Source organism: Corvus moneduloides, chromosome 26 (assembly GCF_009650955.1).
Source record: "Corvus moneduloides isolate bCorMon1 chromosome 26, bCorMon1.pri, whole genome shotgun sequence".
NCBI classification, from domain to species: domain Eukaryota; kingdom Metazoa; phylum Chordata; class Aves; order Passeriformes; family Corvidae; genus Corvus; species Corvus moneduloides.
Genome location: NC_045501.1, coordinates 375,610 through 387,162, shown reverse-complemented (window position 1 = coordinate 387,162; position 11,553 = coordinate 375,610). Strand labels below are relative to the sequence as shown.

The following is an 11,553-nucleotide window of genomic DNA, read 5'->3' as shown; positions in this document are numbered from 1 at the left end:
CGCGGCGGCCGCGCGCCCCCCCGGCGCACGCGCACCGCCCGCAATTGAAGCAGCGGGGAGTGAGGGCGGTGGGACCGGGCAAAGGCGGGAGCGGGAAAACCGGGAGCGAAACCTGGAGAGGGTAACGTCACCGGCAGCCCCGGGACCGCGCTGGGTCCTGGGTGGTTCCCGGTTGTGGCGCGGGTGGTTCCCGCGCCGCAGGGCTGGGCTCGCCCACGCGTGTGTACCCGCGCACCCCCGCACATGCGGCGGGGCCGGCACTGCGCATGCGCCCCGGCACGGCGGGCGCGGAGCGGAGGGCGGGGGCCGGGCCCGTGACTCAGGTAACGCGACCCCGGCCCCTGCGGCCCCGCCGGGACGGGACACCCCGCTCCCACCTCCCCCGGGCGCCCGGGCGGGGCTCGCCGCCTCCGGGGAGCTCGGTACCGGCGGTGCCCCCTGGAGGGGCAGCCTCGCGCGGAGGGCACCGGGCGTGCGGGGCCTGTGCTGCGCCCCGCGGGGCGGGAGGAGCTGGCGGTGGGGCCGGGGGGTCTGGGCACCGCCCCGGGGGCGGCAGATCCCTGATTTTATCTTGTTGACCTTGACTCGTGTTCCGGGAAGGAACTGAGAACGTCCCTGGAGCGGCGGGGTAACAAACACCGCCGGTGGCGTTCCCGCTTCGGGCGGGGATCACGGTGAGGGCCCGACCTGCTGGGGACGGGCGCTTCTCCAAAATCTGCCACTGAGCTCGGGTCTAGGCTCGAGATCTACTGAGCAAGCCGGAAGCTGCTGAATGTTCAGCACAGGGAGCGGCAGCAGCAGCGTTTGCCTTCGGATTGTTTGAAGTAGTTTCTCTTGCCAGTGGGGTCTGGGCAGCCGGTGTGGAGATCGGAGAATGAATCGGTTGCAAAGGACAGTCGGTAGCGTGTGGGTCGTGGAGGGCCTGCTGAGGATAGTCTGCTTCCTGGAGTTTGTACTTGGAACCCATTCTGACAGACTGCTGAGTTAAGGGGCTGCTCCAGCTCTCACCCACCTCCGGTTCAACTGTATCCTTCGAATTGGCTGCAGAGTTTTATTTTGCATGAAGCTGTTTGGAGTTGTCAATTCTGAAATTGTCTTCAATTCTGAAAGTGGATGTTCTCAAATAGTCTTGGCATTCTTACTGTGAAACTGTTAGAGAATGGTCAAGCAGGTGGCTCTGTTGTCCTGTCGTTTTTAACCTCTGAGTGCAAATTCTGTCCTATCTAAATAGTATTTTGGGGTTTTTTCTGCTTAAATTCACATAAAATTGTGAGGTTCTCACACAGTGTTCCAAATTCCTGGGCTCGGCCTTGCTGAACTTTCCGTCCTGATTAAGGTTCTGTAAACACATTCTGTGCAGGTTTTTGCTGAAGTGAGGAGTCTTTGACAAAGGTGTTTATTTTAGTCATCCTTGTCATCCATAGCAGTGGGTTCCCTGCATGAGGCACTCAGAGGAATGCTGGTCAAATTTAGAAACAAATCATTTCTATTCTAAGTTTGTAAGAGAACACTCTGATTAACATTCAGGTTCCCACTCAGATCTGGTTGCGGGAGGGGGTAAAATGAGCCTGACAGCAGAGCCCGATGCAGCTGATCCTCTGTGTCTGCTTGTGGAGTGCAGCTGGGGGGTTATTGCTGCCTTTTTTGGACCTTGAAGAAGGTCCCCCCAACCTAAATGGGAGGTTGGGACTGTTTTGAACTCAAGCAGAAGAGGCAGGAAGCTGAGGGCAAAAAAAGGTGAACTGACAAACTCTGCAGGTTTCTGGCTGATGTGGGGAGAGCTCTGGGCTCGTGAGCCCGCTTACTCTCTTGTTCTGGGGAGTAGTGCAATATCTACTGCTGCTGTTACACACTAAATGCTCTGACTGTGCCTAATTGCTAATTAATAACAACTGTAGACACAGTTGTGGTCTTAGAAGTGAGCTGGCACAGCTAGCTGAGAGATGCTATTGGAGAGTCAGTTTTGTAGCAGAGCATCCCTGCTTTCCTTCTCAGCTCATTTGAACAGTGTGGCCAGATGTGAATTTGCTGCTGCCACAAGCAACAGAGTTCAGAACCTCCGGAGTTATTTTGTTCTTGTAGCAGTAGTCACTTCCTTTATAGAGAAGGTGGCAGGATCGGGCAGGGGTTTATTTCTCTCTCTGGTCTGACTCTTGTAGTGTTTTCAAATTGTGCATTGTGTGTTGGGGATTACTGGAGGTGTGATGTAACGGAATGGACAAGGCCTTTTTGCAATGATTGATTTAATTCTTTTTTCCAGTGAAAATGAAGCACTTACATATTTTTATCGCTGTCCTGTTCATTCCATGGAGCTTTTCTTTGGCAAAGTATGATGAATTTGAGGATGGAGATGACATTTTGGAATACGATGATAATGACTTCGCTGAATTTGAAGATGTGAATGAAGATACAGTCACAGAGTCTCCTCAGAGGATCATCACTACAGAAGACGATGAAGAAGAAGCCACTGTAGAGCTTGAAGGTCAGGATGAAAATCAGGAAGACTTTGATGATGCAGACACACAGGTATGGCCTTGTCCCCTTCCTCTATGTGTTTTCTAATAGTGTCTCTGCACCTTTCTTTCTCTTTTAGGATTTTACTTGCTGGGCTTTGGATTTTCATACTGTTTGTAATTTTGTCCTTTAGGAAGGTGACACTGAAAGTGAACCATATGATGATGAGGAGTTTGAAGGGTATGAAGAGAAACCAGATGCATCTCATAGCAAAAATAAAGACCCCATAACAATAGTTAATGTACGTATAACTATTGATCCAGTTTCTATTTGGAGTTTCATCACTTATTTTCTTAAGACAGTACACCAGGAATGTCACTGAAGTACTAATATGCACTTACAATGAACACAGTGTGTTTTTAGCTTATTTATGGCTTAAGTGTCAGACTAGAACTTGTCAGCTCTGTTGGTTTTTAAAGCCAGTCTCTCTGCCCATGCTGCATCACCTTTTTGCCTCCCAAAATAGTCTTTCACAGAACAATCAGGTACTCAAGGTCTGCATTTTTGTTACCCCTGAGATCTCTTTTTAGGTATTATAGCTGACCTTGGCAGTGAAAATTAAGATTTGGGTACTTTTGTGACTCAAGGGTGGTACAGTGATAGCAGAATGGCTAATTAGCCTTTGAAGTGGCAAGGTCAGGAAGGCTTCCCTGCTCCCCCGTGGAGTCTGTGGCTCTGTGTGGCATGCTGAGAATGTTCCTGGGCACTGGGTGTTAGTTTGGATTTCCAAAGAAGTTACGATCACATAATGCTGTGATGGGCAGGGCATCAAGCCCAAATGCTTGGTGAATTGAAGTGCTGGGCTGCTTACTCTGAGGGATGTGTGCTAGCCCAGGCTCACTTGGAAGTGAGTGCTGTGTTTGTATTAAGGAGGTATTTTGGGAATGCTGTTATCAGTTGTTTCCTGTATGATTACTGTGCGCCAGTAACCCAAGTGCCTTACGTAGGCTTAGCTCTCTCGTTAGCTTATTGCTGTGTTGGGGATGGAGCTTCTCCGGTACTCTGTGTTTCCCAAATTTTCATGTGTATAAAATCCACTCGTTCAATATGTAAATCACAGTTTCTGTTCCCTTACACAGGTCCCTGCTCACCTTCAAAACAGCTGGGAGAGTTACTACATGGAGATCCTGATGGTAACAGGTCTCCTGGCTTACATCATGAACTACATCATTGGGAAGAACAAAAACAACCGCCTGGCTCATGCTTGGTTCAACACTCACAGGGAGCTGCTAGAAAGTAACTTTGCTCTTGTTGGTGAGTTCCATAATGACACGGATCCAGTTTTAGTATTTGAATAAAGCTGGGTTTAGACTGGCATTTAGGCTGTAGAGAATCCTTCTCTGTGCTGGGGTATCGTGAGCTCTAAGCCTTCTGCTGAGCTGTGGTGTCTCAGTTTGTGAGTTTAAATTGCAGTTCTCTGTCGCTGTTGTTTTTCCTCAGGGGATGATGGCACTAATAAAGAAGCTACAAGCACTGGGAAACTAAATCAAGAAAATGAACACATATATAACTTGTGGTGCTCTGGAAGGGTGTGCTGTGAAGGAATGCTCATCCAGTTAAAGGTAAGAATGAGGGAGTTCGTGATGCTGTTTACGTGTCACCAGTTGTCAGGTTCTAGAGGCTTTTCCATTGCTGTGTGAGCAGCAAGGAATCCCAGCTTGGCATTTGTGCTCACATGCAGATACAGAGTTCTGAATACACACACAGAGGAGGGAAAACTGGTCATCTGAAGGTCTGTACAGACCTGTATTCTGGCCCGTAAAGCTGGCACCAAAGAGCAAGTGCTTGCAGAAAGAGTATAGAAACCAGAGGTGTAGTGTGAACAGAGGTAACTGTAGGCTGAAGAGCCCATCTGCCACTTACAGGGATAAATGGACCAACAGGAATTCCAATGAGGTACAGCAAAGACAAATACTCTGCACCTCGGATGGAACAGTCCCACAGTTCATCTTCTGACTTGAGGGAACAAAACCCTGAGAAACTCTTCCAGTGCAGAAAGTGGGCCTGCTTTTGAGCTGTACTGGTCACAGAGGGAAAACTCAGCTTAGATATTAGGAAAGAATTTTTTACTGTTGTCTATTCAGCTGTTTTCTGTGTTTACCACCTCGTGTTTTTAGTTTCTCAAGAGACAGGACCTGCTGAACGTCCTGGCGCGCATGATGAGGCCGGCGTCGGACCAAGTGGTGAGTACTCAGCCCTTCAGGTTAGCTCTGATAAACTGTTGTATTCCTTTGCTTCTGCTCTGCTGCTTTTGATTGTTCCAGGTGATTTCTGTAGTATTCCATATCTTCCAGTTCAGTAACTGTTAAAACAACCTCAAAGAATTGTTTGTATTTCTTTCCTGCCTGTGAAATGCAAACTGCTGATGACTGGAAGTTGCTTTATCTGTGGATTTTATCGTTTGAATGGTTTCGTGAGCAGTCTATCATGATTCAAGACCTCATCTTGATAAAAAGTGGTTTTACAATCTGAAATACTTAGTGATTGTTTGTCTGTCTGTTCAGTCTGCCGGAACAGGACTGCTTAACCCATATGTTGGTCTGGATATTATATTCTTAATGTTACTTTTTGCCTTCCTACTTGGTCTTAGAGAGCATAAGTGCCAAGAGAGGTTACATTTGAAGAACACTATGTGCACTGTGAATACTCTTTCCATGCATCTATAATTGTATTTACTTATTCTATTAAAAATAATTAATTGCAAATTAGAGTTGTCTCTGATGTTCTAATCACCATCATTACAGCACAATACTGAATTGTGTGCTCAGTCTAATTAAAAAGCTCCCTTACTTTAAGACACACTGAAAAGCTTTAAATCAACCACCTTTTTCTTAGGTGTGTCTCTCCTTGCTTAGTCCTTGTTCTTAGGAATCAAAGTGTCAGACAAACATTGAAATCTGACCAGGGCTAATAACTTTGTTTCACAGCAAATAAAAGTGACAATGAATGATGAAGATATGGACACGTATGTGTTTGCTGTTGGAACCAGAAAAGCACTGGTGAGACTTCAGAAAGAGATGCAGGACCTGGTATGTACATGCACATTGATAAATAATAGCATATAAGAATTTAATCTGCATATTCATTGTTTTCTTGGGAACAGCTGAAAACCTGTGACTGACCTGTTGGAATTTGTGGGGAAAAGACATTTTCATCTACAGATAAAAGTCTAATGGAATCAAACATCAGAAGTGCTCCCTGTGTCAGATCTGCAGGGAAAGAGGCGGTGGAAAGCAGCTTACACCTTTCTTTTGGGGTACAGTTGGTTTAGGAGAGGCTGCAGTATTTTGTCAGCATACATGAGTGTTACTTCACCTCATTTAATTTGCACAAAAGACTTCTTCAAGGATTGAAAAGTAAACTTAATTAGTGATATGTGATGTGGAAAATTTAGGTTTAAATAATCTGTTTTTACATGATCTGAAATTAAAACGTCCCATATGTTCAAGCCCTGAAAAGAATTGCAGAGCTTGCTAAGAATCCAGTGATAACAAGCACTGCTTTGCAAATCTTTTCTCTCAAGTAACAGCATGAAGTGTGGTTGGTAGGATGCCAGTTTTTGTTCTGTTATCAGACAATGTAAGCAAAATGTCTTAATCCAATTTGAACACTCCAGCATGGATGTATTAGAATTGTTTTATCTTCTTCCTTAAAGTGCTGCCTTCTGAAGGAAAATAGTAACTTAAAGACTGTTGATGCTGTGTGCTTTACTTGTTTGAAATGTCCTCAGCCAGGCTGAGTGACTAAGTATATTTTTTGTTGTTTCTTTTCAGGTTCTTTTAGGGGTCCCACTGTTGCAGAACAGTTCAGTCTGATAAGATACTTACAGGCTTGTGTTTATTTTTCTTTCTCATTGCTCTCTTTGAAACAGAGTGAATTCTGCAGTGATAAACCTAAGTCTGGTGCAAAATATGGGCTTCCAGATTCGCTGGCTATCTTGTCAGAGATGGGAGAGGTCACAGAGGGAATGATGGACGCTAAGGTAAACTTGAATGAATTAATACAAATACTCCTTGGTAATCCTGGCATTTACAGCTTGTATGTTCTAAAAAGTTAAAAGGAAAAGTTAAAGGAAAAAGTTCACATCTTTATCAGTGTCACTGTGGCAAGCTGAGCACAGCAATTTCCTGAGTGACATACAGAACCACAGAATGGTTTCGGCTGGAAGGGGCCTTAAAAATCATCCAGTTCCAGCCCCCTGCCATGGGCAGGGAACCTGGCAAACCCATATGGAGTGGGTAGGCTGCAGCTGGATTGGTGCTGGGAAAAACTAATCCCCGTTTTTCTTTCAGATGATCCATTTCCTCACACACTACGCTGACAAGATTGAGTCTGTCCAATTCTCGGACCAGTTCTCCGGTCCAAAACTTATGCAAGAGTACGTATAAAGGCAGAGCTCTGTTCAGGCTGATTCTCAGCTGTGCTTTAGCAATACACAGAGGCAGCATCTCTGCTGTTTCCCTGAGCCTCCTAGTCCAGAGGTACTGTCAGGGGCTGCTTCAGAACTGCCAAGTGGTGGGTGATGTATCTTATCTGAATTACCATATAGGTTTTTGCAAGGGTGTATTATGCTCACAGGCGTATAAATAAATGAACATAAAGAAACATATTTTGATTTAATTATAAGACAGCTTATGTGTGTACCTTGTACTAAAATTGTGAAGGATCTGTGAAATGTAGGCCTTAGATTTTCACATTAGAATACTGTGGGATTTGGGGCAGTGAATACTTAAACTCTTGAGAAAATATTTTGTTCTCCCAAAATATTTAGAGATCTTCAGTGGTATAAACAACAAGGGGATGTGTGAAGCTGAATGTAATTAAAAATATACAGGCCTTCGTAGTGCTCAGATGCCCTCTTGACACTCAGAGGGGCTGGTGCTGTATGTTTCCACACTCATGCCTTTCCTCTGCAGGCTCTTGGGTAAAACACTTCAGGAATCCGAATAGTTTGAAACTTAACTTTGGGTTATAGCCAGGCTTTTAATGTTTATTTTATTGAAGTACTTTCCAAGAGTCTTTTGGGTTTTGATGAGGTTTTTCCAACCAATGGTAGTTACTTTGTATTTTTCTTCACTCATTCCAAAGATTTGTTTCTTTCCTCCAGGGAGGGCCAGCTTACAAAACTGCCCGAAACTAAAAAGACACTTCTGTTTACATTTAATGGTAAGAGAACTGTTGTCTGTGTGTGTCTGGGGGAGTGTTGGGCTTTATTTGTGTAAGTCACATGATCTGTCACCTGTGGAAGATAATGTGTGATAAATTACTTCAGTGCATGCAGAAGGATCATTGATTGATAAACAGAAGGCAGCAATACACTGCAGACCAAGCAGCATATTGTTGTGATAACAGGACACTCAGTCTTGCTGTTATTGACCCCAGCTCACACTCTTCTCTCTTGGGGTGGCTTTAAAAACCACAAGCCTTGCAGTTTGAACTTGCGCAGGCTCAATTGGTTTACCCTGGTTTGAAGTAGAAGTAGCATGTTGGGAATCTATTCTAGAAAAGAATAGATCATCAAATCTCTTCAAAATTCAATCCCATAGCTCCAAATGAAGCTTCCTAAAGAGTAGGATAAGAGCATCTTTATTTCATGAACAGTGTGAGCCATAAGGGAAGAGCATCACAGCAAGTAGACAAGTACTGCCAGTCTGTCTGAATGAACAAGGAACTCTTTTATTTCAGTGCCTGGTTCAGGCAACACTTCCCCAAAGGACATGGAGTCTTTGCTGCCTCTGATGAGCATGGTTATCTACTCCATTGACAAAGCAAAGAAGTTCCGGCTGAACAGAGAGGTAAGTAGTGTCTGGTTTTCTGTCTTCTGAACATTGTGTGGAATTGGAACCATTACCACTGGATCCTTCTGGATCCACTGGATCCTTCTGTTTCTTGTATGACTGGTAGAGATCCTGCGTCCTGCTCATGGGGAAATCAGTACAAACTGCATTTGCTTTTCTCTGTGCAAAGGGTAAACAAAAAGCTGACAAGAACAGGGCTCGGGTAGAAGAGAACTTCCTCAAGCTGACTCACGTGCAGAGACAGGAGGCTGCCCAGTCCCGCCGAGAGGAGAAGAAACGGGCGGAGAAGGAGCGAATCATGAATGAGGAAGATCCTGAGAAGCAGCGTCGGCTGGAGGTGAGGTGGATGTTCACAGTGGTACAGGCTGCTGGCAGATCCCTCCTAGGAGATCTCCAGGGCTGCCCGTAGGCATTGTAGCAGTGGCAACTTTGATTTCTATTTGCTGGAGGGCAGACAACTGTCAGGGTCTTTGCTGCTGCTTTCTGAAATACATGAAGGCTCCCGGTGAGATGTGAACCCAGTGCTGGAGGGCTTTGTTGTTTGGCTCTGAAATGATCTGCTTGCTCTTTGAAGAGATCACCCGTGTTTATTCAGATCCCTATCCTTGCCTACAGGAAGCTGCTCTGCGGCGTGAGCAGAAGAAGCTTGAGAAGAAGCAGATGAAGATGAAGCAAATCAAAGTGAAAGCCATGTGACTGTCATGAGAAGCATCTCGGTGCCACCTGTGGAATTGTTATTCACGGGTACAAAGACCTACATAACTCCATAATCCTCTGATTCCTTGAACACTAGTAACCATTAAGAGAGAAGTTCTTGCATTGGTGTAACTTATTTAAGTATTACAGCAAAATGTGTGGAGAGCTTTGTCTTGGCAGTTCTGTTCCAGATGGTACAAAGTTTCGCTACTTGTCTGTTAAAAAAAAAATTGCAATATTCTTGAATGCTTTTTGTCATTTTTTCTTTAAAAACAGAAGATTGTAAACCTGTCCATGTGTGCTGGTAACATATTCATGCTTTGGTTTTAAACTTTGATTTTAGTCATTGTGAGGGAAAGGGGAAAAACTTAGGGGGAGGAAAACTGCACAATAAACATTTACTTGCATTTATTTGCATCAAGGCACAATACTTAGAGCCTTCCATACCCAGTATGGATTCTTCAGGGATTTAAGCCCAGCAGAATAGAAGTTCTAATAGAAGTAGAAGATTTTTTATCTTCATTTTTTTTTAGAAAGGCCTGAAGCAGTATTAGGTCACCTGTGGGCATGACTGGCTTATGTGTGTAACACAGAGATGGTTAGAACCAAGGGAATGGAATACATGGACAGTTTCCTACTTGTGTGTTTGGATGCTGCAAACTTAACACAGTGTGAAGTCTGTGATGTCAGCATAGTGTTCCTTCAGGAGTGAGTGCATGGTGAGTTAGCAACTCAACCAGCTTTCCTTCAGTATATTTAACTGTTCAAATTTGCCTCAACCCCTTCTCTCCTGATCTCAGCAGCTGCTGCCCAGTTCACTTCAGCCAGGAGCCAGATCTAGTGGAGTACCTGCAACTGCCAATCTCCCCAAGCCAGTGAAAACGTTTCAGAGGATACTTGTCCTCTTCATCTGGTCAGTGATCACTTCAGGGTTTTTGAATCTAAATGGGAAGAATGAAGTGAATGCCCTGTGCAAGCACTTCGCTGGGAGAGCTCTGCATTTTATAAATGCTTCCTGTCCAGAAGGCATTTTATTGTTGCTTGTAACAGACTTTTAACAGTTTTGTGGGGAAACAGTGTCCTGTGTGTTCTTGTTCAATACTTTGTGGAAACTTGGTTCTGAGGCAATAAGAATTAGCTGCTGTTGAAACAGCAATTGCTTAAACTTCTTGTTCCAGCATAGGATACTTCACCCTGATTGAAATGCAAATGTCTGTAACCTGGTACATGCAAATACATTAATTTTATAATGGTAAAATTATTTAAAACCAAAACTAATGTAGATTATGTGAAATTTTAGCACTATTTAGCTTTAAAGATTAATATGTTATTGTTTCACAGAGTTCTTTGAAAGGAAATACTAGTTTGTGCTCTTTTAAGTAAGTGGACAGCTTTCCTGAAGTCCCATCCAGTTGTGGGCCATGGCAGCTAATTTTGTAATACGAACATTCAAATGAACAATCTAATGAATAGTAAAATATAATTGAAACACTCCTGCTTTACTTGGCTCGTTTCAGCGTTCCTTTCATTTACTAGAATCTCAAAGCCTCCTTTGTCCTGGGTGAGTTTTGGTGTAGGTTTTAAACGCAAGGAGGAGCTGGTGCTACCTGTGCTGTACTGTGCTGGAAGTGGTTCCTGCTGGGCGAGGGCTGGAGGAAGGTGTCTCTCCCCTTGTGCAGGCTGGGTTGGGGGGAGATGGAGAATCTGCCCCCAGATGGACAGAGCAGGGTCCCTGTTGAGGGCACAGCCTTGGCCACTCTCTGAGGGATCCAACCAATCACAGGATTGATTAGTTTGGACAAGACCTCCCAGATGATTCAACCTGTGCCTGATCCCCACCTTGTCACCCAACCCAGAGCACTGAGTGCCATGTCCAGTCGCTCCTTGGACACCTCCAGCGATGGGGACTCCACCGCCTCCCTGGGCAGCCCCTTCCAATGTTTAAGAACCCTTTATGTGAAGAAATTCCTCTTGATGTCCAACCTGAACCTCTCCTGGCACAGCTTGAGGCCTTTTCCTCTCATCCTGTACCCCGTTCCCTGGGAGCAGAGCCTGATCCCCCCCTGGCTGCTCCCTCCTGTCAGGGAGTTGTGCAGAGCCACAAGGTCCCCCCTGAGCTTCCTTTGCTCCAGGCTGAGCAGCTGCTCCTGGTGCTCCAGGCCCTTCCCCAGTTCTGTTCCCTTCTCTGGACACACTCCAGCCCCTCAGTCTCTTTTTAAAGTGAGGGGACCAGAAGTGGACACAGCACTTGGGCTGTGGCCTCACCAGTGCCCGGCACAGGGGCACAATCCCTGCCCTGGCCCTGCTGACCACACGTTTTGACAAGCCAGGTGCCATAGGCCTTCTTGCCCACCTGGACTCACGTTCAGCTGCCTGTCAATCAGCGCTGCCAGCTCTTTTCCACTGGACCTCTTTCCAGCCCCTGCCTCGGCCCGCAGTGCTGGGCGGGTTGATGTGGCCGAAGTACAGGACGTGGTGCTGCGGTCCCTCGGCCCCCTGAGGGACCCAACATGGCGCCGCCTCCTTTCCCGCCGCTCGCGGGAGC

At 45.8% G+C, this 11,553-nt stretch overlaps 1 protein-coding gene and 1 long non-coding RNA gene across 5 annotated transcripts; one reads left to right on the top strand and one right to left on the bottom strand.

Annotated features, from left to right (window-relative positions):
* Positions 1 to 32: 32 nt before the first annotated feature.
* On the top strand, positions 33 to 10,510 carry CCDC47 (coiled-coil domain containing 47). 4 transcript variants are annotated; one of them, XM_032134380.1, is made up of 14 exons: positions 244 to 314; positions 790 to 797; positions 2,261 to 2,526; positions 2,648 to 2,755; positions 3,594 to 3,768; positions 3,955 to 4,076; positions 4,632 to 4,697; positions 5,442 to 5,543; positions 6,386 to 6,496; positions 6,807 to 6,892; positions 7,622 to 7,680; positions 8,200 to 8,309; positions 8,482 to 8,649; positions 8,928 to 10,510. In XM_032134380.1, the coding sequence occupies exons 1-14, from the start codon at positions 244 to 246 to the stop codon at positions 9,006 to 9,008; spliced, it is 1,533 nt and encodes a 510-aa protein (XP_031990271.1). In that variant the 3' UTR covers positions 9,009 to 10,510. The 4 variants fall into 4 exon arrangements, with proteins under 4 accessions (XP_031990267.1, XP_031990270.1, XP_031990271.1 ...); XM_032134376.1 differs by lacking the exons at positions 244 to 314; positions 790 to 797 and adding an exon at positions 33 to 121; XM_032134379.1 differs by lacking the exon at positions 790 to 797 and having other exon boundaries at positions 152 to 323.
* On the bottom strand, positions 8,085 to 11,542 carry LOC116455971. The gene is made up of 2 exons (XR_004244503.1): positions 11,362 to 11,542; positions 8,085 to 8,795 (listed from the first exon to the last, which is right to left on the bottom strand). It is a non-coding gene; the product is annotated as an uncharacterized LOC116455971 (long non-coding RNA).
* Between the last annotated feature and the right edge of the window lie 11 nt (positions 11,543 to 11,553).

What these genes read in the sequence shown, in the direction of transcription:
- CCDC47 (XM_032134380.1), top strand. Translation starts at nt 244, where the DNA reads ATGCGGCGGGGCCGGCACTGCGCATGCGCCCCGGCACGGCGGGCGCGG. An exon ending in GGTCCAAAACTTATGCAAGA is followed by an intron (nt 6,893 to 7,621) that starts GTACGTATAAAG and finishes TCTTTCCTCCAG; the next exon opens with GGAGGGCCAGCTTACAAAAC. An exon ending in AGTTCCGGCTGAACAGAGAG is followed by an intron (nt 8,310 to 8,481) that starts GTAAGTAGTGTC and finishes CTCTGTGCAAAG; the next exon opens with GGTAAACAAAAAGCTGACAA.